Source organism: Balaenoptera musculus, chromosome 5 (assembly GCF_009873245.2).
Source record: "Balaenoptera musculus isolate JJ_BM4_2016_0621 chromosome 5, mBalMus1.pri.v3, whole genome shotgun sequence".
Taxonomy (NCBI): Eukaryota; Metazoa; Chordata; class Mammalia; order Artiodactyla; family Balaenopteridae; genus Balaenoptera; species Balaenoptera musculus.
In genome coordinates, this window is record NC_045789.1 from 76191737 (window position 1) to 76215459 (window position 23723).

General features: G+C 38.8%; 1 protein-coding gene across 1 annotated transcript in view; it reads left to right on the plus strand.

Moving 5' to 3' along the window:
- The first annotated feature begins 28 nt into the window (after nt 1-28).
- Nucleotides 29-23723, plus strand: part of UGDH (UDP-glucose 6-dehydrogenase) — a 29431-nt gene continuing 5736 nt past the window's right edge. The window contains 9 exon segments of the mRNA XM_036852373.1: nt 29-289; nt 689-819; nt 7085-7253; nt 16587-16688; nt 19226-19379; nt 19382-19425; nt 19539-19736; nt 20203-20350; nt 22806-22900. Of these exon segments, the coding sequence (XP_036708268.1) occupies nt 7092-7253; nt 16587-16688; nt 19226-19379; nt 19382-19425; nt 19539-19736; nt 20203-20350; nt 22806-22900 (903 nt within the window). The 5' untranslated portion in view covers nt 29-289; nt 689-819; nt 7085-7091.

Genomic DNA, 23723 nt, shown 5'->3' on the forward strand with positions numbered 1-23723 from the left:
CCGGCCTACAGTGGCGGGAGGGGGAGTAGGGATGCAGCGGAGGGCACAGGCCGGGAGGGCTTGGCTGCGGGGGAATGAAGCCTCCGCCTTCTCGGGTGGAAACCTTTAAATACGGGCTCGGGCCCGGGACTCGCGGTGAGGTGCTTGGCAGCCCGAGAGGGGTGTGCGCTGAGGGGAGAGCACACGGAGCAGGGCGCGAGTGCTGAAGCTGCGGCTGCGCGGCCCAGAGCGAGGAGCTGTCCGAGCGGTCGGGATTGGAGCGGTTACCGCTGTCTGTGCCTGGAAGTGGGTAAGCGCCTTTCCCGGGCTGGCTCCGCCACCCCGTGGGGATGCTCCCGGGTCCCGGCGGGATGTGGAAGGAGCCGGGCGGGGTGTGCGCGCTGCTTCCAGTCGCTCCCTGCGCTCGGTCCCAGGCTCCCAGTGTCACGACCCCCCATCTCCTCTTTTGGGCTCTGGGCGGGAATAGTTTTTTGGATCTGCTGCCCTGGAAGAGGGAGAGCGTGGGCTTTTAATTCAAGACTCGCGAGTCTTCCAACCGCTTCTCTTTCTGCTTCTGCTTTTCCTCACTTTCCGACTTAAATGAGATTTCCCTGGCGCCTCTGAAAGCCGAACGTCCACCAGAGGAAGTGGTCCTCTGGTCAGGGACCCCATTTTGGTCTCAAAATCATAGTCTTTTGTTTGTGTTTAGAATCTGCTCACATGGAGGGCTGCTGCTTTCTTCACGTCGCTGGTCTCCCTTCTTAAGAAACTAAAGAGCAAAGGAACCAGAGAGCCCTTCTGAAGGCGAAATCCTAAGACATTCATTCTGTCGTGACATCTGTATGGGCTGTCCTGGAATCCATTGTTGGCCGTCACACTATATAATGGCTTTATTTCATGTTAGGGAAGGCCTTGCTTGGGTGCTTCAGGAGATTGCGTTTGTGTGAGACCTTGAAAAATTATGCCTCTTTATATATAGGAAAATAATTGAGTAAGGTCGAGAATTCTGATATATAGAAAAGAGGGATTCACTGGTAGGGAACTTTTCAGGGATATACAGAGGAATAGCTGTTCATTGACTGCCTGCCCTCAAAGACACAGTGAGTCTTTGAGTTTCTTCAAATCCCCTGTGAAATGGACAACAGTAGTCTGGTCTGTTTCTTGGGAGATGCGGGGAGCGGGGGGTGATTCTGGAAATGAAAGAGGTTACTGTCTGCTCTGATATGTGCTTGTTAGTGCCGAGCATCTGGTTTAAGGTAAGGGATAGACAACCCTGATTGAAAGGATCTCATTTCTTCTATTGCTGTACTACTCCTTTCTCCAACATAAAACCTGTAACCAATAAGCATAATCCATCTTCTCTCTTGCTATTTCCACAGCTTTACATGATACCCTTTAGATATGCGGTTAACAGTCTTTCTCACTGATTAAGTATTTTTCCCGGGTCAGGCATCTGTTAGTATTTAATTTTTGGAAATGTCTAAGATGATGTGTGAAGTTGATGTATCCAGCTATAACGTCCATTGCCTTAGATACTGGGTAATTATACAGAGTATACTGAAGAGGGGTGGAGGTGGAGGGATTATATTCAGTTTAGATTGTAATAGGAGCTTCGCTCTTTGTTAGCCGCATCTTTTAGGTTGAAATATTGATCTGAATTTGTAAAATTTTAGATGAAAAGTAGTTTTGGAATGGCCTGGTTTGCTGTGACTTTCCCAAAATACAGAGGTAAAAACTCATTTCAAACTGACTCATTCAGTAAGCAAACATTCCCATTTCCCTGACAACACAGTAGAGGGTCAGAAGGTAAAGTAGAAATAGAAAATAGAATCAGAAGATATCTGTGTCAGGCAAAGTATATCACTAACACTGTACCAAGCTCCATATTAAAGCTTATTGAAGATCTTGTTGAAACTTCCAAGTGGTAATTTATTTGGACTTGCACAGATTGTACATCTAGCTTCTTCAGTAATTTTCCCATTGTCATTTGCGAGCCATACTTCATACCTCATATGAAAGAGCAACGCAGGGGTACCCTGAAACACATGCAGTTCTATACTACAGACCCACCTGCCATCAATAGTTTACCCCAGCTGCCGTCTGAAAGGCAAGCTGAATATGGTGTGGCAACCAAGGTAGATAAGTAACTCTGAGAAGACGTGCTGAAGTTCTACCTAAAGAAGAAAGATTGATAGGATTGTGGACAGTCTGCAAAAATACTCTGATCGAGCATCTGAGATAAAGATATTCAAATACCAGTCTTCATCTCAAAAAGATAGGCCCTTATTGAGTTACTCATTCAATTAATATTTATTGAGAGCCTACCGTTCTAGGTGCTGAGGTGAACAGCAGCAGAGAAGTGTTAGCCTGTGAGTACCTTATAAAACTCTTGAGCCCAAGAGTTCATCATGGGCTCAACCCATGTTCTGGTTCACCCATGTTCTGGTTGAGACTGAGGGCGTAGGCTGCCCTTATAACCTCTTGGCTATGGATTAAGTGGTAACACCACAAGATCCTCTGGTCCAAAAATCCTTTGAGATTTCACTTTTTAGGTATTCCAGGTATACTGGTTTTGATTAGAGAGGCCACCTATCCAGTAAGGGGTTACTGTGAGTGGTAGTCCAGGTTCATCAGTTCAGGACTTGATCTTCAGCCTTGCAGATCTGGAAGGTTGATTTTTGTTTTTTCCTCCCGCAAACCTAAGGGTTAATGAGGCTTTAGGTAACTTATGATGACTAAGCTCATAAGAGACTGATGGATACTCTAGAATGGAAACTTGCTATTACAGTAGGGAAACTTTATTCCAGTGTCTGGAATACTTATGTCTCAAATCCAGGCCATCCCTTTCTAGTATTATGATTCCTGGCAATCTGAACTCATAAGGCATAGTGGAATCAGAACAAAGAATTTGGGGGGAATATGCCATCCAAGCATTGCGAAAGCTTTTTTCTTGCCCCACCTCTCTGAAACCAGAAAACTTCTGACCTCCAGATTCTGTGTCACTCTTTAGAAGCGCTGAAATAAACACTGTGTCATTCTTATTCATATTCTTTTTTTTTTTTAATTAATTATTTTGGCTGCGTTGGGTCTTTGTTGCTGTGCATGGGCTTTCTCTAGTTGCGGCGAGCAAGGGCTCCTCTTTCATTGCGGTGTGCAGGCTTCTCATTGTGGTGTCTTCTCTTGTTGCGGATCACGGGCTCTAGGCTCGTGGGCTTCAGTAGTTGTGGCATGGGGGCTCAGTAGTTGTGGCTCACGGGATCTAGAGCGCAGGCAGGCTCAGTAGTTGTGGCGCACGGGCTTAGTTGCTCCGCGGCATGTGGGATCTTCCCGGACCAGGGCTCAAACCTGTGTCTCCTGCATTGGCTGGTGGATTCTTAACCACTGCGCCACCAGGGAAGCCCATCATTCTTATTCTTTTTTTTTTTTTTAAGACTTTTTCCATCATTCTTACTCTTAATGCCCCTTTTCCAGGCTCCAAGCTGATCATTCCCTTTGCCCCCTCCCCCTTTTTTTTCTTCAGTGGAGTTTATTAGATTTTAGCTAATACATTAATGCCTTGATTGTTATGGTTACTTTCAGCTGTGTTACCTGAAGTTATTAAATTATAGCCTCATGGATTTTTATGGTCATGCTTTCCTGAAAGGGGCATTCAAGATCCACTTCCAATTCATTTCCACTCTGAGACAATTATTACCTCTCACTACTTCTTAACACCCACGTTTTTATGCAACTAGGCAGATCTCACTTCTTTGGACTCATTTCTTTTTTTTTTTTAATTTATTTATTTTATTTTTGGCTGTGTTGGGTCTTCGTTGCTGTATGCGGGCTTTTCTCTAGTTGCGGCGTGCAGGCTTCTCATTGCAGTGGCTTCTCTTGTTGCGAAGCACGGGCTCTAGGCGTGCGGGCGTCAGTAGTTGTGGCGCGTGGGCTCAATAGTTGTGGCTCACGGGCTCTAGAGCGAAGGCTCAGTAGTTGTGGTGCACGGGCTTAGTTGCTCTGCAGCATGTGGGATCTTCCCGGACCAGGGCTTGAACCCGTGTCCCCTGCATTGGCAGGCGGATTCTTAACCACTGCGCCACCAGGGAAGCCCTGGACTCATTTCTGTATATAAGTCCTTATTTATTTCCTTCCTGTCAACTGGAATGCCCTCCCCACTTATCTTTCCTTTTAAATCCTACTCGTTCTTTAGGCCAAGCTTAGATTTTACATTTGCCTTGATATAGATACTTTCTTATTTTGATTTTTCCCCCCTCTGGACTTTACCCCTCATTTTGTCATTTAATTGATTATACTGCCTTGTGTAATTTAACCATGTTACCTGGATGCAACTAACTCCATTTTATCTTTTAAGTCAGTTTAAAAGTCACCTTCTCAGAGAGTCCTTCTTTAACTACCCTAACTAAAATAGTCCTTTCCCCACATAAAATCTTTCTCTTTTAGCTACATGTTTATTTCCTTTATGTGGAATTTACCACAACTGCCATTATTTTGTTTGTGTGCTTTCCTACTAGAATATAAATGTAAAGGTAGGAGATGTATCTGTCATGTTCACTGTTGTATCTATAGTACATAGAACAATAGTGGCTGTTACATAGTGGGGTCTTTAATAAACATTTTTCAATTGAATTATTCTCTGAATATATTGTTAAGTACTTGAGTGTCAGGACCTATATTATTCTATGGCCAAATTCTCTGCTGTGCCCACACAGTAAATCCTTAAATTGGGAATATTAATTTTTCATGAGTGAGAAGAAGGGAATAAGCCTGAAGCAAGTTGAAGCAGTTTTTCTGAAACCAGATGCCAAGACTTGTCTGCTGTAGAGGTGGGGACAGCAGCAGTGAATGCTGGAGACACATCTTTGGTAAGCCTGCTCCAGGCCAGCTGTCCCTCCCACAGGTGGGAGCTTTTCAGAATATCCGGCTCAGTCTTAGCCACTTAGCAATCCCAGTGCAGTCTATCTCCCCATGCATTCTCCTCATGTATAGGGCACTTGAGGCCTGGAGAGTGTGAAGGGCAGAATTGAAAAGCAGAAGAAGGGTGAAGAAAGATATATGGTTGCTAAACGTAAATTTTTCTAGGCTCAGTGTTTTTGCTAAGGTGTATCTTGGAATACTAACAAAGAGGTTGCTTGTAGAAGCAAAGTAGAGGGTAGCAAAGTAGATGTGGATGGAGTAGGTGTGTGGCTTCTGAGTGTTTACCTTGTTATAGAGAGTTAATGAATTTTTTTTTTTTTTTTTTTGGCCTCACTGCCTGGCTTGTGGGATCTTAGTTCCTTGACCAGGTATCGAACCCGGGCCCATGGCAGTGAAAGCGCTGAGTCTTAACCACTGGACCGCCAAGGAGTTCCCCAGATTTAATGTTTGAGTCATATGAATTATTACCTATTCAAAATAAGAATACATTTAAAATATTTCTTTGTATGTATATTGCTAAGACTATTTCTTTCTTTTGGGGAATCATTAGATTCCAAATTCTGTTCATATTTACTGGTTTACTAAAATTCCATTTCTTTTAGGTTATTAAAAAGTCATTAGAGGGAATTCCCTGGCGGTCCAGTGATTAAGACTCCGCTATTGTGCTGCCGGTGGGGGTGGGGTGGGGAGGAGGGGCTGGTTTTCGACTCCTGATCTCGATCCCTGGTCGGGGACCTAGGATCCCACAAGCCATGCGGCCAAAAAAAAAAAAAGTCATTAGAGATCAGACTCTATGAGTTGATATCTGCTAATCATAACTACTAAAGATCAATTTATAAGCCAGATTACTTGCTTATTAACACAGACCAGGATACTTGTATGGGTTGTCAGCTCATTCTCTTCCAGTTGGGAAGTCTACCCAGAGAACCAATGAAGATTAGAGCATTGTTTGATTAATACAGATTCAGACCAAAGGGAATTGGATCATCTTAATTATGTGCTTTGTGTATCTTTTTTCATAATAGGGATGTACTTGCCAGGCATTGTAATTAGATCAGCCTTCCAGAGTACCTTCTCTGATCCATGCAGGAATATACTAACAAATTCTTAAACTCTCTAGGACAAAAATTCTAAGAATCTTATCAGTTTGACAGTTCTCGTTATCATTACTGAATAAACTGAGATTCTTACATATAACTCAGTCCCTTGTCATTTTGATTCGAGTGAATCAATTCACTGGTTTTTGAAAAACCCATCAAAATCTGTGTAACAGCTTTGCTAACTACAGAAATTACTTTCTTTTAACCATCTCCTGGTTTCTGATTAAAGTTGAAATAGAGTTTAAGATCATTGTCCAGTACCTAAAAATGAATTGCTGAAACCAAATTGTGCAGGGAATATAATCTCAGAGGCCAATTCTGGACTTAGGAACTAATCTTTTTTATTTATTTATTTATTTATTTATTTTGGCTTTGTTGGGTCTTCGTTTCTGTGCGAGGGCTTTCTCTAGTTGCGACGAGCAGGGGCCACTCTTCATCGCGGTGCGCGGGCCTCTCACTGTCGCGGCCTCTCCCGTTGCGGAGCACAGGCTCCAGACGCGCAGGCTCAGTAGTTGTGGCTCACGGGCCCAGTTGCTCCACAGCATGTGGGATCTTCCCAGACCAGGGCTCGAACCCTGCACTGGCAGGCAGATTCTCAACCACTGCGCCACCAGGGAAGCCCCAGGAACTAATCTTAATATCTATCATTTTAGTCTAAACCTGTTGTAAAGCTGACCTTTGTACACCAGCATTTAGTTAAGCAAGAATTGCACCGGTGTGTTCACCCTTGGATTTTCCCTCAGCAATCAAAGTTACCCTAGGGTGTTAGAAGATTAAGTAAGGTTTTATTTTGCTTCTTGACTTTCTATATTAGGTCATTATAATCTTTGTGACACTTCTTTAGTAATATCAGTTACTATAATTTTTTCCATGTTTCATGCTGGTACAGCTGAGAACAGGCTAGGTCATCCAGTTGGAACGTTATTTTTTTATTATCATTGTTTTCATAATTCTTAATGCGTGTGCATGTAGGAAATCTTTCCAGTATCTGTCACCTTGACAGTTTTTATAAAGGGTGATGAATGTGCAGTGTGATTTCTTTAAATTTTCTGTTCTCAATAGTTGGACGGTCTTAACTGTTTCCCTTCTAGTACAATCATGTTTGAAATTAAGAAGATCTGCTGCATCGGTGCAGGCTATGTTGGAGGACCCACATGTAGTGTCATTGCTCATATGTGCCCTGAAATCAGGGTAACGGTTGTTGATGTCAATGAATCAAGAATCAATGCATGGAACTCTCCTACACTTCCTATTTATGAGGTAAACCACATTAAACAATGCTTTGTTCTTATGCTCTTTGTTTTCTTACTCTTTTTGCTAAGTAATTTACTTTTAATATAAAATTCTATGACTTCAACTGATAAGAAATTAAATGAAAAAAACATAAATACACAATATTATGAACATTACAATTATAATTATGTCAAATATGCCCAGGGAAAATGCCTAGAAAAAAGTATATTGAATATTAATAATGGTTATATTAGTGGAGTGAGATTATGGGTAATTTTCTTATCTTCTCTACTTTCTAATTTTGTTTGTTAGTATGGTTACCATATGGTAATAGTACAATTAAAAAGTGACATCTGTAAAAATTTTAAAACTGTAGATGTTTATAATATTAATTCATGTAAGTATTATATTTTTGGGTGATTGTATTTATATCAGGTAAACCTTGGATGAATAAATGGTGTCTTTCATATTCAGTGTTTAGTATCACAAATTTGTTTAAATTGGAATTTCAAAATTTCTGTGAATTTAGAGAACTCATAGTTAGGAAAATATGCCTCTATTTTATTAAGCAGGGTTCCATTTTTAAAAATTTTCACTGTAAAATGAGTTCATGATATTATGCTTTTGACATACAGAGAAGCACTTGAAAATTTGAGGGTAACATTTTCTCTCCAACATTAATATATTCTTTTCTTTTTTTTTCTGAAAAGTTTTATTATTTATAAGACTCTTAGTCTTAAGAGTCTTATAACCATAGTCTTTAAGTGATCTTTAGAAGGGGAAGTCTCTGTAAGATAAATCTGCCTGCTATTTATAGACCTATGAATAGAAATCCATGAAAAAGTACCCATAGATTAGTAGCCACTTAACATCACAGATTTACCAATATCTGAATCAGACTTAGAATTAAAAAAAAAAAAGCCCTCTGTGTGTGTGGTAGCTTCTGTTTGTGCTTTACCCTTTCTTCTTCTACCAGATTAACTTCCCATAATAGTTATTTAAATACCTCAGTGTTATAGCATTTCTTTTCCTGTTATATAAATATAACACTACTATATTAGGTCTTGGGGAATTTTTAAAAACATTTTGGAAAGATAACTTGATTAAGAGTTTTATAATTCTGATATCCATAAAAGGGCTGCAAGTCATCTGAAACCTTGTGAGCCATATTTATATCCAGTCATTCAGTAATTAATTATGCCAGCAGTATACTCTACTTTTCAAACACAAAATGTACCAGAATGGCTAAAATTATCACTACTGATAATACCAAGCGCTGACAAGGGTTTAGGGCAACTGGAATTTTATACACTGCTGGTCAGAACGTAAATTGGTACAGCCATTTTGCAAAACTGTGCAGCAGTATTTACTAAAGCTGAAAATATGCATATCTGACCCAGAAATTCCACCTGTAGATGTATATCCAACAGAGAGGCATACATATATGCGCCAAAAGACAGGTATTAACAGTGCAATTCATAATGACCCCAGATGGGAAACAACCTAGATGTTAATTAGCAATAGAATGGATACATAAATTGTAGTATAATCCTGCAGTAAAATACTATACTGTGTTTAAAATCCATGAAACTACTCCTGCATGCAAGCATATGTTTAAATTCTCACAGAAGTAATGTGTTGTCAGACACAAAGTAGTCCATGCTGTATAATCCCATTTGTATAAAGTTCAAACATAGGCAAACTAATTTCTGGTGATAGTATTCAGCATGATGGTAGTTTGAGGGGTTGTAGAGACTAGGAGAGGGCATACTGCAGGCTCTGATTTACTGTTTATGTTTTTTTGGGGTTTTTTTGGCCATGCTGCACAGCTTGTGTGGGATGTCAGTTCCCCAACCAAGGATTGAATCCAGGCCTTGGCAGTGAAAGCCTAGAATTTTAACCACTAGCCAGCAGGGAACTCCCTGTTAATGTTCTTTTAATTCTTGTATGGATAATGGTTACACAAGTGTATTCACATGTGAAAATTGAGCTATACACTTTTCTATACTAAAATATATACACTTTTCTGTATTTTTGTTTTACTTCAATAAAAATTTTACATAAAAACAAAATAAAAAGGTTATCTTGAGCTAGAAAAAAGAAACTATCTATAATATATTGGATTTAGACGTTTTTCTTGGAGAAAACAAAAAAATTAGTTGCCAGGCACATTCTCTGGCCAGATTCTTACTATTAGTACTATTTCTATTATTTGAAATCTGAAACTCTTTTTCCTAAGACTTCAGTGCTTTAAATTAAAAATAGTGTGTTTGGACTTGCCTGGTGGCACAGTGGTTAAGGATCTGCCTGCCACTGCAGGGGACATGGGTTCGAGCCCTGATCCGGGAAGATCCCACATGCTGCGGAGCAACTAAGACCGTGTGCCACAACTACTGAGCCTGCAATCTAGAGCCTGCGAGCCACAGCTACTGAAGCTCACATGCCACAACTACTGAGCCCATGTGCCACAACTACTGAAGCCTGTGAGCCTAGAGCCCGTGCTCCGCAACAAGAGAAGCCACCACAATAAGAAGCCCGTGCACTGCAGCGAAGAGTAGCCCCCACTCAAGGAAATTAGAGAAAGCCTGCACGCAGCAACAAAGACCCAATGCAGCCATAAATAAATAAATAAATGGAAAAAAATAAAAATAGTGTGTTCTACAGATATAGAAAACAAACCTGTGGCTACTAAAGGGGACAGGGAAGGGAGGAGGGACAAATTAGGGGTAAGGGGTTAACAGGTGCAAACTACTGTATATAAAATAGATAAGCAACAAGGATATACTGTGTAGCACAGGGAATTTTACCCATCATCTTGTAATAACCTATAATGGAGTACAGTCTGCAAAAATACTGAGTCACTATGCTGTAGACCTGAAACTAACACAATGTTGTAAATCAACTATACTTCAATAAAAATAAATAAATAACAACCAAAAAACCCCAAATAAAAACAACAGTAAGCCACAAAAGAAGTGAGAGGATGATCTGAATTTGCCATGTTATACTCTTGTTACTTTTTTAAAAATTAAAAGTTAAGTTCCTCCAGGGCTTCCCTGGTGGCTCAGTGGTTGAGAATCCGCCTGCCAATGCAGGGGACACGGGTTCGAGCCCTGGTCTGGGAAGATCCCGCATGCCACGGAACAGCTGGGCCCGTGAGCCACAGTTACGGAGCCTGCGCGTCTGGAGCCTGTGCTCCGCAACAAGAGAGGCCGCGATAGTGAGAGGCCCGCGCACCGCGATGAAGAGTGGCCCCTGCTCGTCGCAACTAGAGAAAGCCCTCGCACAGAAACGAAGACCCAACAAAGCCATAAATAAGTAATTAATTAAAAAAAAAAACAACTAGTTGTTTATCCTCAAGCAACCACTCTCGTTAAAAAAAAAAAAAAAAAAAAGTTAAATTCCTCTAAAAAAAAAAATAGTGTGTTCTACATTGATATTGAATCCAATTGGGATATATAGTTAGATTAAAAGAGTTAAGATCTAAGATGATTTTTTTCCACATCTTGTTTTTTCTCAATAACCTAGCTTTTATAAACAAAGAAAAGTATTTCTTGTTCTTTCAGTTTTATTTCATGAATAAATTTTTTCTTCTGTAAATCTCTTTAAATAGAATATAAAAGATTTGAAAGTCTAGCTAGCACTGTGCTCATTAGAAGCAACGTCTGAGTTCTCAGAACTCTAATGTCCCATAATAGTATTGGCTTTATTTAATGGTTGTAATTATTTGGTCTTTAAAGTCTTATTTTTATCTCATTTTTAATCTGTCTACTCCACAAAATTAGATGATGACAACCGAAGCAGCTATTTTAGTTCTGCACTATTTAGTTGTAGCCTGCAAAGGAAATGGAATCTTTAAAAAAAAAAACAACCCAGCTGACTTTGGAGGTTAAAAACATGGCACTGCTACTTTAAAATTCTAGAAGGAATCTTCTTAACAAGTAGAATGATTTTCCTCTTAGCAAGTAAATGACTTTAGGCTTGTAATTTTCATGTGTCTTTCTTACACATCAGTTGTTAAAAGACACCTGCTTAAGAAATTTACAAATCAGAAGAAAATAAATGATTTCTGTAGCCTGTATTTAAAAAGACAAAACAAAACAAAACTTGTGGAAATGAACTGTGTGTCCCTATTATCCATGTTCAAAGATATGTTAGGCCTTTGTTCCATTTTTTGTTTATTTTATGTTGTAAAACTAACTATTCCTGCACATTTCCTTGGCCATATAGGAGATGTAAAATGTTATGTGAAATGTCAAACAGGAAGAACTATAAAAGAAGAAAAACAAATGGCAGGTTTAACCAGAATTCATGCTGCTTTCTGAATTCCTTTATTGAGTAGCTTATAGATATTGTTACTACTTGTGATTTTATACTGATCTACCTTGGACAAGGCAAAGAAATATTTTTATCTCCAGAGAAATCTTAGATACCTTTGCAGTCAACCTCCTCCTTAAATTTGTATTCTATTATGCATTAAAAAACACACAAACAAGGGACTTCCCTGGTGGTGCAGTGGTTAAGAATCCACCTGCCAATGCAGGGGACATGGGTTCGAGCCCTGATCTGGGAAGATCCCACATGCCGGGGAGCAACTAAGCCCGTGCGCCACAACTACTGAGCTTGTGGAGCCCGTGAGCCACAACTACTAAAGCCCGTGCGCCTAGAGCCCGTGCTCCACGACAAGAGAAGCCACTGCAGTGAGAAGCCTGAGCACCGCAACAAAGAGTAGCCCCCGCTCGCCGCAACTAGAGAAAGCCAGCAAGCAGCAATGAAGACCCAATGCAGCCAAATAAATACATACATACGTACATAAATAAAATTTAAAAAAAATACACGGGCTTCCCTGGTGGCGCAGGGGTTGAGAATCTGCCTGCCAATGCAGGGGACACGGGTTCAAGCCCTGGTCTGGGAAGATCCCACATGCCGCGGAGCAGCTGGGCCCGTGAGCCACAATTACTGAGCCTGCGCGTCTGGAGCCTGTGCTCCGCAACAAGAGAGGCCGCGATAGTGAGAGGCCCGCGCACCGCGATGAAGAGTGGACCCTGCTCGCCGCAACTAGAGAAAGCCCTAGCACAGAAACGAAGACCCAACACAGTCAAAAATAAATAAATAAATTAAAAAAAAAAAATACACAACCAAGCAGATATTTGTTTTCAATGATATTATAAAAATCTATGGCATTGATTTTTCATTGTAAATACCAATTTTTCATATCAGAGAGTCTCTTTTGGCGACTAATGTTTAACTCCTGGTCACTGATAAAGAAAAGATAACTAATATGTAATTATAATATTTAATGAACTCTTTTGAGTACACAGCCTCCTTGATAGTTGTTCCACCCTCACTCCATTCACTCCGAAACTCACTAGACTAATTGGAGAAGTTTTTTTTTTGGCCTTACCCTGCAGCTTCTGGTATATGACCAAGGAATTCCCAAGAGAAATATTTAGAAGGAAAAATGATCAGACTTGATTGTTGATTCAAGAAGGATGAAGTAGAGGAAGGAATCTAGAATGATATTCAAGAATTCAGGGCTGGGGAATTCCCTGGCGGTCCAGTGGTTATGACTTAGCACCTTCACTGCCATGGCCTGGGTTCAGACCCTGGTCAGGGAACTAAGATCCCACAAGCCGTGCAGCATGGCCAAAAAAAAAATTCAGGGCTGAAGATGTAAACTTAAGATTATGCAGGAAGTTAAAAAAATAAATTATGCAGGCAGTAGTTAAAATCAGAGTAGTTGAGCTCTCCCAAGAAGAGCCTGTAGAGAGAACAGCGCATGGGGTCAAAATGCTGATGTTTGATTAGGGGTGGAGGAAGAAATGCCTTAGAGAAGCACTGAAGAGTAGTTTAGAGAAGGTGAACCAAAAACCAGAAGAGTTTTAGTAGCGCAAGCTCCATAAAGATGTGTATGTCTTGATTATGAGTGACGAACACAGTGACCAGTACTTAGTAAGTGCTCAACAAATATGAATATTTGCTGAATGAATGAGTAAGCTGTCAATTCTGCCAAACACAGGAGAAATAAGAACAGAGACATACTCATGAAATTCGGTATTATGGGGGCCATTATAACTTTTACAAGAACAATTACAAAAGGTAGGAGATTGAAGAAGTGAGAGAGTGTAGAAAAGGAGTAAGACTCTTCTTTTAAAACGTTTAATTAGAAGGAAATAAAGGGGGTGGTCACCGGAGAGGGACACAGGGTAAAAGCAGTGACTTTTTTTTAAAATTTATTTTTGGTTGCGTTGGGTCTTCGTTGCGGTGTGCCGGCTTCTCATTGCGGTGGCTTCTCTTGTTGCGGAGCACAGGCTCTAGGCACACGGTCTCAGTAGTTGTGGCTCGTGGCTCTAGAGCGCAGGCTCAGTAGTTGTGGCACACGGGCATAGTGGCTCCATGGCATGTGGGATCTTCCCGGACCAGGGCTCGAACCTGTGTCCCCTGCATTGGCAGGCGGATTCTTAACCACTGCGCCACCAGAGAAGCGCAAAAGCAGTGATTTTTAAAAATTATGTTTTTTCCTATGGTTGATAAAGAATCAAGCATGTTAATAAACTAAGGTAGACAAATCACATAGAGAAGGAAAGGTCAAAAGTATAAGAAGAAAGGGGCTAACTGATGGAATAAAGTCTAGAAAAATAGCAAAGATGATGGGATCAAAAACACAAGAAGAGGAATTGGCCTTGAAAGCCTCTTTCTCAGAGACTGGAGGGAAGTAAACAAGGGTGGATGAAGATACTGTTTTGTTGGTGGGAACAGGAAATAAAAGTGACTGAAACGTTGGTCATCTCAATTGTCTGAAAGTGGGAGGCCAGCTACTCTGAAGAAGATGTAGTGGAGGTTGGAGCAGTAATCTCAGAATGAGAGGACAAGTAAAAAGATTACCAGGCTACATTGAAAAAACCCAGATAAATGTACTTAGGGTCCATGAATTTATGTGTTCATTGTGGTTCTTTCTAGTCTTATAGGCTTATATTTTATGGGTCAAAACTATGCTAATAAAAAAGTAGTCATTTTTACCACCTGAGAAGTAAATAGTAATGACTATCAGATGAAATATGGTAATAAGATATTCAATTTTTACTCAGGGAACAGCATAATAGAAACTCTTAATATTTAACAATGAAGGGAATTCCCTGGTGGTCCAGTGGTTAGGACTCCGCACTTTCACTGCCAAGGGCACGGGTTCAATCTCTGGTTGGGGAACTAAGGTCCCACAAGCTGCACAGTGTGGCCAAAAATAACCAAACAAACAAAAAAACCAATGAAAACATTCTGTTTTGTGTTGCCATATTTATTGAATATTCATTGCATTTTTGTTAACTTTGTTCATTAAAAAAACAATGTAATAACTACTTCTAAAAAGCCAAAATGGATAATTTGCTTTGCTTTTTCTGAGTAAAATGTAAGCTAATTTTATCCTGTGAAAGGATCTTTCTTCCATAAGAAGTGCCATATAAATTCTAAATACTAGTTATGAAAATTACATAATGAATCTAATAAGAGGTAGAACCTATATTATCAACTGCTTCTGCATCCATTTTGGATATCTACAAATATCCCATTGATTTTAATGGAATAATGTAGTTGTTCATTTTGAGGTCTTATTAAGACAGTATAAATTCTGCGTTGCTCTGATTTTAGGTTACTTTAATGTAAATGTTAGGAGATTACATAGGATTGAATTAAATCTTCTCTGTAAAATTCCAACTCCATAACCTTTTACTCTTATTTTCTAGAACATAGTCAAAATAACTAAGGAACCAGTTGCCATAATTAGTGACACTATATTCATAGTGCAGTGGTTCATATATTTTGCTGGTCCTGTTATACATTTTAGCCAAACTAATAGAAATTTTGAATTTACATTTTACACTTTCTCTGATTGCTTATGTTAAAAGTCCACAGAACCATGAAGAAAAGTGAATTACCTCTGGATATAATTCTAGACCTGTGCCCCTGAATTGACTTTTTACTTTGCTATATAGTTTTCTATACATCCATAATATTTTGGATATTATTTGAACCTTCTCTCCCAGGAGAGAAGAAGGTCTGTTTTGCTTTGGTTTTTAAGAATTCTTAAACATGTCCTCCATGGTTTATTTGAATCAGAATCCAAGTAAGAGCCATATATTGCAATAGATTTGTATCACTTAAGTGTCTTTTAAGATCACTATATACATATATATAATATATATATTATATATATATAATATATATATATATTTTTTGGCCTCACTGCACAACATGTGGGATCTTAGTTCCCCGACCAGGGGTCAAACCTGTGCCCCCTGCAGTGGAAGCACAGAGACCTAACCACTGGACCGCCAGGGAATTCCCTAAGACCACATTATTATTTTTTTTAATTTATTTATTTGGTCGTGCCAGGTCTTAGTTGCAGCACGTGGGCTCCATAGTTGTGGCTCCAGGGCTCCTTAGTTGTCGCTCCAGGGCTCCTTAGTTGTGTCTCGCTGGAGCCTTAGTTGCGGCATGCAAACTTTAGTTGTGGCATGCATGTGGGATCTAGTTCCCTGACCAGGGATTGAACCCAGGCCCCCCTGCATTGAGAGCGTGGAGTCTTATCCACTGTGCCACCAGGGAAGTCCCAAGACCACAATATTTTAATCTCTCTTTTCTCTCTTTGTTTTTCTCTTCAGTTTGTTTATTGAAGAAACCAGGTTGTTCATCCTGTAGATAAACAGATTTTGCTGATTGGACTGGTCTGATCAGATTTAGACCTGATTTTTTTGGGGGGTGGAGGCAAGAATACTTGTTAGGTGTGTTGTACAGCTCAAAATTCTTAATTATATCTCCTGTTAAATTGTATGGGAAAAGTAACAAATTTTTTAATAGAAGCGCTTCTTATAATGGGACTTAGAAAAAATATATATTTATGTATGTGTAGAGTAAAGACTGTTTCACAACCACTCTGAATGGCCTGTATTCTATGGCCTGAATTCTTGGGAGTAAAAACCTGTATTCTAGTGACAATGCAAAATCAAATGTTTGCTTGAAACCACAAAGACTTTTGACTTTTCTGATGATTATGTTGATACTTGGAGTTAATTGTTAACTCTTATGAAGTAGTCCGGAACATGGTAAAGAATGACATGCCTTAAATTAATCTGCTGCTTTAATTGTGGCAAGTTCAGGTTTGCTTTATTTGTTACATAATGTACACCTGATGGCCTTTGGTACCAGTATAATCTTTGATTTTTCTACAGAGGTGTTATTTGAGAGCAAATCTAGACCTTTAAATTACACATGACCTTCCCCTTAATGAATGTAATTCTATACTATTGGGTTATCTCCTATGACTGGTAAAATGTATGTACAACTTCTTTTCTTTTTTCTTTTTAGCCAGGACTAAAAGAAGTGGTAGAATCCTGTCGAGGAAAAAATCTATTTTTTTCCACCAATATTGATGATGCCATTAAAGAAGCTGATCTTGTATTTATTTCTGTAAGTATTTTCCTTTGCTGTGTGAGTTTTAATGTATTCTTGTCTATATAGAAGTTTCATTGTATTTTAATAGTAAAGCCATTGGTATCAAGCCACAGCATTACTTAGTATAGAGTTGTCCAGTTGAATTTTGATCATCACTAACTTTATCCAACACTTCACCAAACTCTGTAATCATCTGATCATTTCAGATCATTGAACAAATAAGTTCAGAGAAAGTTTCTAATATGAGATCTAGAATTAGGAAGTGCTGGTAACATGTGAGCATGTGTGAGCACATATGGTGATAGTATATGTTATTTCATCATTTCTTGTTTCCACTGCGTGGTGGAAGTGAGATAAAAAGAATCCGGTAAACTTACAGGCATCTCCTATTTAGATGAGTGTATGTTCCAAAAGTCATTTTAAATTAATTGTTTAGAACTTGGGCATATGTTTGTTAGGTTATTAGACTAGTCCACAGACACCTTCAACTCATAATATGGCTTAACTGTTGTACCTTTGTAATGAAAAAAGTAGAATGAATGCTTGGGAATACACTCTGATAATTCAATATTTGAACCAAGGTAACTTATTTCTTGCTGTCCTGGTAACATCTACTCAAATATTCTGTGTGTGATGGTGTAGTTATCACCAATTGGTGGCTGAGCTAAGGTGTTCTATGACTCAAGACCTGTAACAGCCTAAGGAATAAAGGGAAAGCCATTGGTGTGAGCTTTGACTGGGTTCCATGAGGTAAACCCATGGGGCCCATAGAGCAGAGATGATGTTGATTGATTGTGTATTGAGACAAATCAGTACTGTGAAGAAATGGGAACTCCAGAAGAAAGTAGTAATGAACCCTTGGTAAAACTGTTATGAATTCAGTCTCTCTTTTTAAAAATTACTTCAGAGAAATTGGTGCCACTTCTATGACTCAACTACCCAGTCTTCTACTTAAGCTTGCAGGAGGTTAGGGTAGAGGCATAGAAAAGGAGAAATTATTTTGGAGTAGCTAGATGCTTGGAGAAAATCAAGAAGTTACCTTAGTCCAACATTTGGATAACCATAGCCTGGAATAGGAATAGGGGACTTTTCTATACGAAAAAAAAATTTTTTAAGTATCTATTCTTAAGGCAATAGAGTTCACCTTAGTGTGGTCTGGCACAGATAGCTGATTTTACGCTTGCTTCTCTGCCGATCTAGCCTGAGCTGCCTTAAATCTTTCCAAGCTATTACTTTGTGTGCCTGTTAGGGTAATTTATTGTAGTATAACTCCTACCTAGTTCCCATTATTCTCTGCATCAGTTTTTTGTTTTTTGTTAAATGTGCTTGTGGTATACTTTTCATTGGGGAAAACACCAAACTTATACAAAAAATGAAACCAACAATATAGTGAACCCCATTGTCAACAGTTTTCATGGCTGATCTTGATTTATTTACTACTTCTGTCCCTTTCCTCCCACCCCAGATTACCCAAATTATTTTTAGGCAAATTCCAGGTAGAAATAGTTTTATACTATTGAATCAGTTTTCAGTTGTTATCTTCAGAGCTCCTTTCCCAGGGAAGCCATCTGATCATCCCCATCTCTGGCATGTTTCACATTATCCCATTAACCATCTTTGCCCTTCTGTGTTCCACTGCACCCTTACTTCCACGTCTAAGTCTTTTCCTAAGTTGTTCCATGCATATAAACAACTTTTTCCTCCTGCTTTTTACACCTCAACCCAATCTTCACGTTTTGATTTATTTTGGCTTGATTCCTTTATTTAGTCTCCCATTAAGTTATAAGCTTGTCAAGAGAAGACAGTTGGTGCTACTTACTGGTTCAAAAATTATTCCTACATAGAATTTTAGACTTTTCAGAGTACTTTCATTTTTACGAGAGTGTTCTAAAACTTGTGTGTTAGATTTTAGAGAGTGTGTTATTCTCATTTTCCAATGAGGTCATTGAGACAAAGGCAGCTACACTTCTCCAAGTTTACATGATACAGCTAAGCCAAACTAAATGCCTAGACTCTGGACTCATGATTTATTTTCTTTCTATATGATAGTCTTTGTCTACATAGTATTCTGTATCCTGAAGACGCTAGATAATTTCTAGCTCTAATGAGCCAAGAAGCATTTGTGAATGATACTGCAGACATTTAAAAAAACCTATTGATATAGGTCTATAAAAAAGGAGAATAAAAAAGGAGTTTAAAGTTTAGTTTTAAAGACCAGGATAATATATTACATACCATCAAGAGAGGAAGAAAGAGAAAACTTACATTTCATTTCAGACTGTGACTCCTTTGGAGTCTCTTTCATCTTTATATCTGCAGGCTTAGCTTGGAACCTGCCTGCCCTGATTCTGACACATATATAGTAGCTCCTCAACAGAAATGTACTGAATGAGTTCTCATAAAATATTATTTCCATGGAACTAATAGAGGGTGAAACCAGGGCTCCTAATGATGTTAACTTCCCAGTTGACTAGTCAGTTGATGGTCCAGGGCATATCTTGAAATCAGTGAATATCTCATACTCTGTTCTTAATCCCGTATACTTTCGTCAGGTGAACACTCCAACCAAAACCTATGGAATGGGGAAAGGCCGCGCAGCAGATCTGAAGTACATTGAAGCTTGTGCTAGACGCATTGTGCAAAACTCATACGGGTACAAAATTGTGACTGAGAAAAGCACAGTCCCAGTGCGGGCAGCAGAGAGTATTCTCGAATATTTGATGCAAACACAAAACCCAACTTGAATTTACAGGTATAAAAAGAAAGGAAGCATTAGAATCTGGCTCTTCTTATGTAAATATCGATGCTTTAAAGTTGTCCGTAATTAATTCTAGCTTAAAACTTTCCTTTGTGTTGGGAGTCTAGGTGCTGTCCAACCCTGAGTTCTTGGCAGAAGGAACGGCCATCAAGGACCTGAAGAACCCAGACAGAGTACTGATTGGAGGGGATGAAACCCCAGAGGGTCAGAGAGCTGTGCAGGCACTGTGTGCTGTGTATGAGCACTGGGTTCCCAGAGAAAAGATCCTCACCACTAATACTTGGTCTTCAGAACTTTCCAAACTGGTTGGTACACAGCACTCAACTCTCTATTAAATTTAAAGCCAAGGACTTATTTCTCTTAACCCTGATAGGCTACGCAGGTACTTTCTTAATATTAATAAAAAGATATGCTTTTGAAAATAATATTCTTGTATATTGTGAAATAATATTCACAAGGGGATCAAATATTTGGGTATAAAATATTCTGGAATATGTAAAAGAAAATAGTAATTACATTACTATTAATGTAATTAATTAAAATAGTAATTTAAAAAATCACTCTTTCCCTTCTTTTACCCTTTCTTCATCATCTTTCTTCTCTAATTTAAAACATTTTCCCTTACCAACCCACCCATTGCCTCCGCAAATTGAGCCCATCAGTAACTTTTATATCTCCCTCAGTAATTTGGATCAACTCAATGAAATATAATACGGATATATAAAATTTTTATTTGAGCTCATCGTATTCTTCCTTTTTTTCTCTTTTAAGGCAGCAAATGCTTTTCTAGCCCAGAGAATCAGCAGCATTAACTCTATAAGTGCCCTCTGTGAAGCAACAGGAGCTGATATAGAAGAGGTGGCAACAGCCATTGGAATGGACCAGAGAATTGGAAATAAGTTTCTGAAAGCCAGTGTTGGTAAGTTGAAATTTTTCTGTACATAAAGTAGGTTCATTTAGCTAGGTCTTTAACTTTAAGGAAGGCTTTGCTTAACTTAAATGCCCTTAAAATAATGATTCCATTATACATGTAGGCTTCAGCCTATCAGGGACTTTCTAAGTGAGGCAACTGTTACTTATATTGTTTAATAATTACTGACTGATTGGTAGATAAACATAGTTCAGTGTTTTAGGAGGAATATATTAGTATTTTGTTAGAACATTTAGGTAGAATAAGTTTGGGAGACTACATAGGAAATCATGTAACACCTTATTGAAGCAAATAGGAAAAAATTCCTTATCATTTGCTTTTCCTACTGATACAATTATGGAAATGTGACCTTGGTGAACTACAGTCAATCCTCATTATTTGTGGATTCCATATTTGTGAATTAGCCTACTTGATAAAATGTATTTGTAATCCAACATCAATACTCATGTGGTCATTTGCAGACATGAACAGGGCAGCAAAAAATTTGAGTCACCCAACACATATATTCCCAGCTGAAGTTGAATAAGGCAATACTCATACCTTCTTGTTTTAGCTCTCGTACTGCAAATATGTGCTCTTTTTGTGGTCTATTTAGTGCTGCATTTTTGTGCTTTTTTCCCTGTGATTTCACTGTTTAAAATGGCCCCCAAGCATATTGCTGAAGTTTTGTCTAGTGTTCCAAAGCATCAGCATGCTATGATGTGCCTTACAGAGAAAATACATGTGGTTTGATAAGCTTCATTCATTCAGGCATGAGTTATAGTGCTATTATTGGCTGTGAGTTCAATGTTAATGAATCAACAATATTTTTAAATAAGGTGTCTTTAAACAGAAATACACATAAAACAAGATTATGTTGATCAGTTGGCAAAAATGTGACCAGAAGCTCACAGGAACCTAATGCTGTATTTCGCCTAGGAGCAGTGCTTCAGTATTTGCTAATTCAGCATTTGTGGCAAATCTGTAGAACATAATTACTGAGTTTAACAAGAACTGACAATATTTTTTTTGCATATAAGTTAATAAGATTGATGTAAAGGTAAATAGAGTCTTTTACAGATTGGGCCATAGACAGCCTTTCCTGTATTTCTGGGGCTTTATGCCATTTCTCAGTACTGATTTCCCTGGCCTTTTCTATCTTTTTGATGTTTTCTCCTAGTGGCCATTTAATAAAAATAGCTCCTATTTACTGAAGGCATATTATGCACCAAGTTCTGAACTTGATATATCTTAATTATTAATCCTTATAACCGGGACTTCCCTGGTGGTGCAGTGGTTAAGAATCCACCTGCCTTTGTTATACAGCAGAAACTAACACAACATTGTAAAGCAATTATACTCCAATAAAGATGTTTGAAAAAAAAAACAAAAAACAATCCACCTGCCAGTGCAGGGGACATGAGTTCGATCCCTGGTCCGGGAAGATCCCACACACCATGGAGCAGCTAAGCCTGTGAGCCACAACTACTGAAGCCTACACACGCTAGTGCCTGCGCGCCAGGACTACTGAGCCTGCGCCCTCTAGGGCCTGCATGCTGCAACTACTGAACCCGCATGCTGCAACTACTGAAGCCCGCGCGCCTGAGCGCTGTGCTCAGCAACAAGAGAAGCCACTGCAATAAGAAGCCCGCGCACCGCAACGAAGAGTAGCCCCTGCTTGCCGCAACTAGGGAAAGCCTGCGCGCAGCAACGAAGACCCAACACAGCCAAAAATAATTAAAAAAAAAAAAAATCCTGATAACCTTTACAAAGGTGTTGGTATTTCTAGAGATGATTAAGGATCGGGGGAATTTTTGTAACTTGCTCAAAGTCATAAAACTAATGAGTAGCTAGGTGTTTCTGACTCCAAAGCCCACGCCAACCCTCATTGTATACTGCATTGCACTAGAACAGGGGTGGGCAAACTACAGCCCCCAGGCCAAAATGCGGCCCACAGCTTGTTTTTGTAAATAAGTTTTATTGGAAAATAACTATGCCCATTTGATTACATATTGTCTATGAGTGCTTTTGAGCTACAAAGGCAGAGTTGAATAGTTGTGCCAGAGACTGTATGGCCCACAAATGCTAAAATATTTTTTACCTGGCCTGTAAAAGTTTGCCAGCTCTATGTTAGAGTTAGAGATGCAGGGCAGTGATACCAGCTGAATGAGGGGAAAAAATAGAAAATATAGCCACAACAAAACTTAAGCTAGAAAGTGATTTATAATTATTTGTAATTATTTAAGATTATTTATAATTATTAGGAAATTATTTATAGAGTTGATTAGTTGCTTGCAAATTTCACACAAGTTATAAACCCATTAATTTTCGAACATTCAAATTTTATTATTAAAAATCCAAGCATAAGCCCTCTGATTAGTATGACAAAGAAAGTTGTAATATGATTTAGTTGTTTGGTTCCTAAATGAAAATATTATCTTTTTTTTTTTCTTTCTTTCTTCAGGTTTTGGTGGGAGTTGCTTTCAAAAGGATGTTCTGAATTTGGTTTATCTCTGTGAGGCTCTAAATTTGCCCGAAGTAGCTCGTTATTGGCAGCAGGTATTAATCTTTATAGTCAACAGGTTATGATTAACTTCTAATTAAAACATGTCACCCTTTTCTGTCAAATGTTTTTGATAGGATTAACTTTTCCCAGGAACTCAGTTATTATTATATTCAGTTTGTTCATTTTAGGTTTATTTGTTGGGCTTCTGTGTTTATAATTTGTCTTTTTTGGTAATCATCTATGATGGAAGTTTATGATAAACCAGTATTCCTTCTAATTTTAATAACTAAATTTGCTCCCTGAGTAAAGCAAGAAATATTACTTTTAATTATAATTCTTCTCTATCTTGAAAGGCGTAAGATAAAAGTAAAGGCAAAAGAACCTCTATTGTCATGCTTCCAAGTGGTTTGCATATGTTGATATTTGTTTTGTCCCTTTGAGATTCACAGAGCTAAAATTAGAGACCCTTCTCAAACTGGAATAGAGTTAACATTTATTGCATGCTTACTCTGTGCCAGGCACTCTTTAAGCACTTTACATGTAGTATCTTAGTCCTCATCGTTAATATTATCCCCCCATATATAGATGAGGAAGCTGAGGCTTAGCAATGTTAAGTAATTTGTTCAAGATACCAGCCAGTGTATGTACCTTTCCCAAATATTTTTTCCCCAAGTTTACAGCTTTTCAGATTTCAGCAGCCAGTAGGAATGGAAGGAAATTAACATTTTTAGGGAAATGTACACTTTTAGGTTCATTTCACTCAATCCAGTATGATGGCTTTATCTTACTGTCCATTGTGGGGAAAATGCAGATAAAGGCTTGATTTTCCAAAACTTTCAGCTCATTTCCCAAGCTCTCAGGCTCTGAGACGGCTTC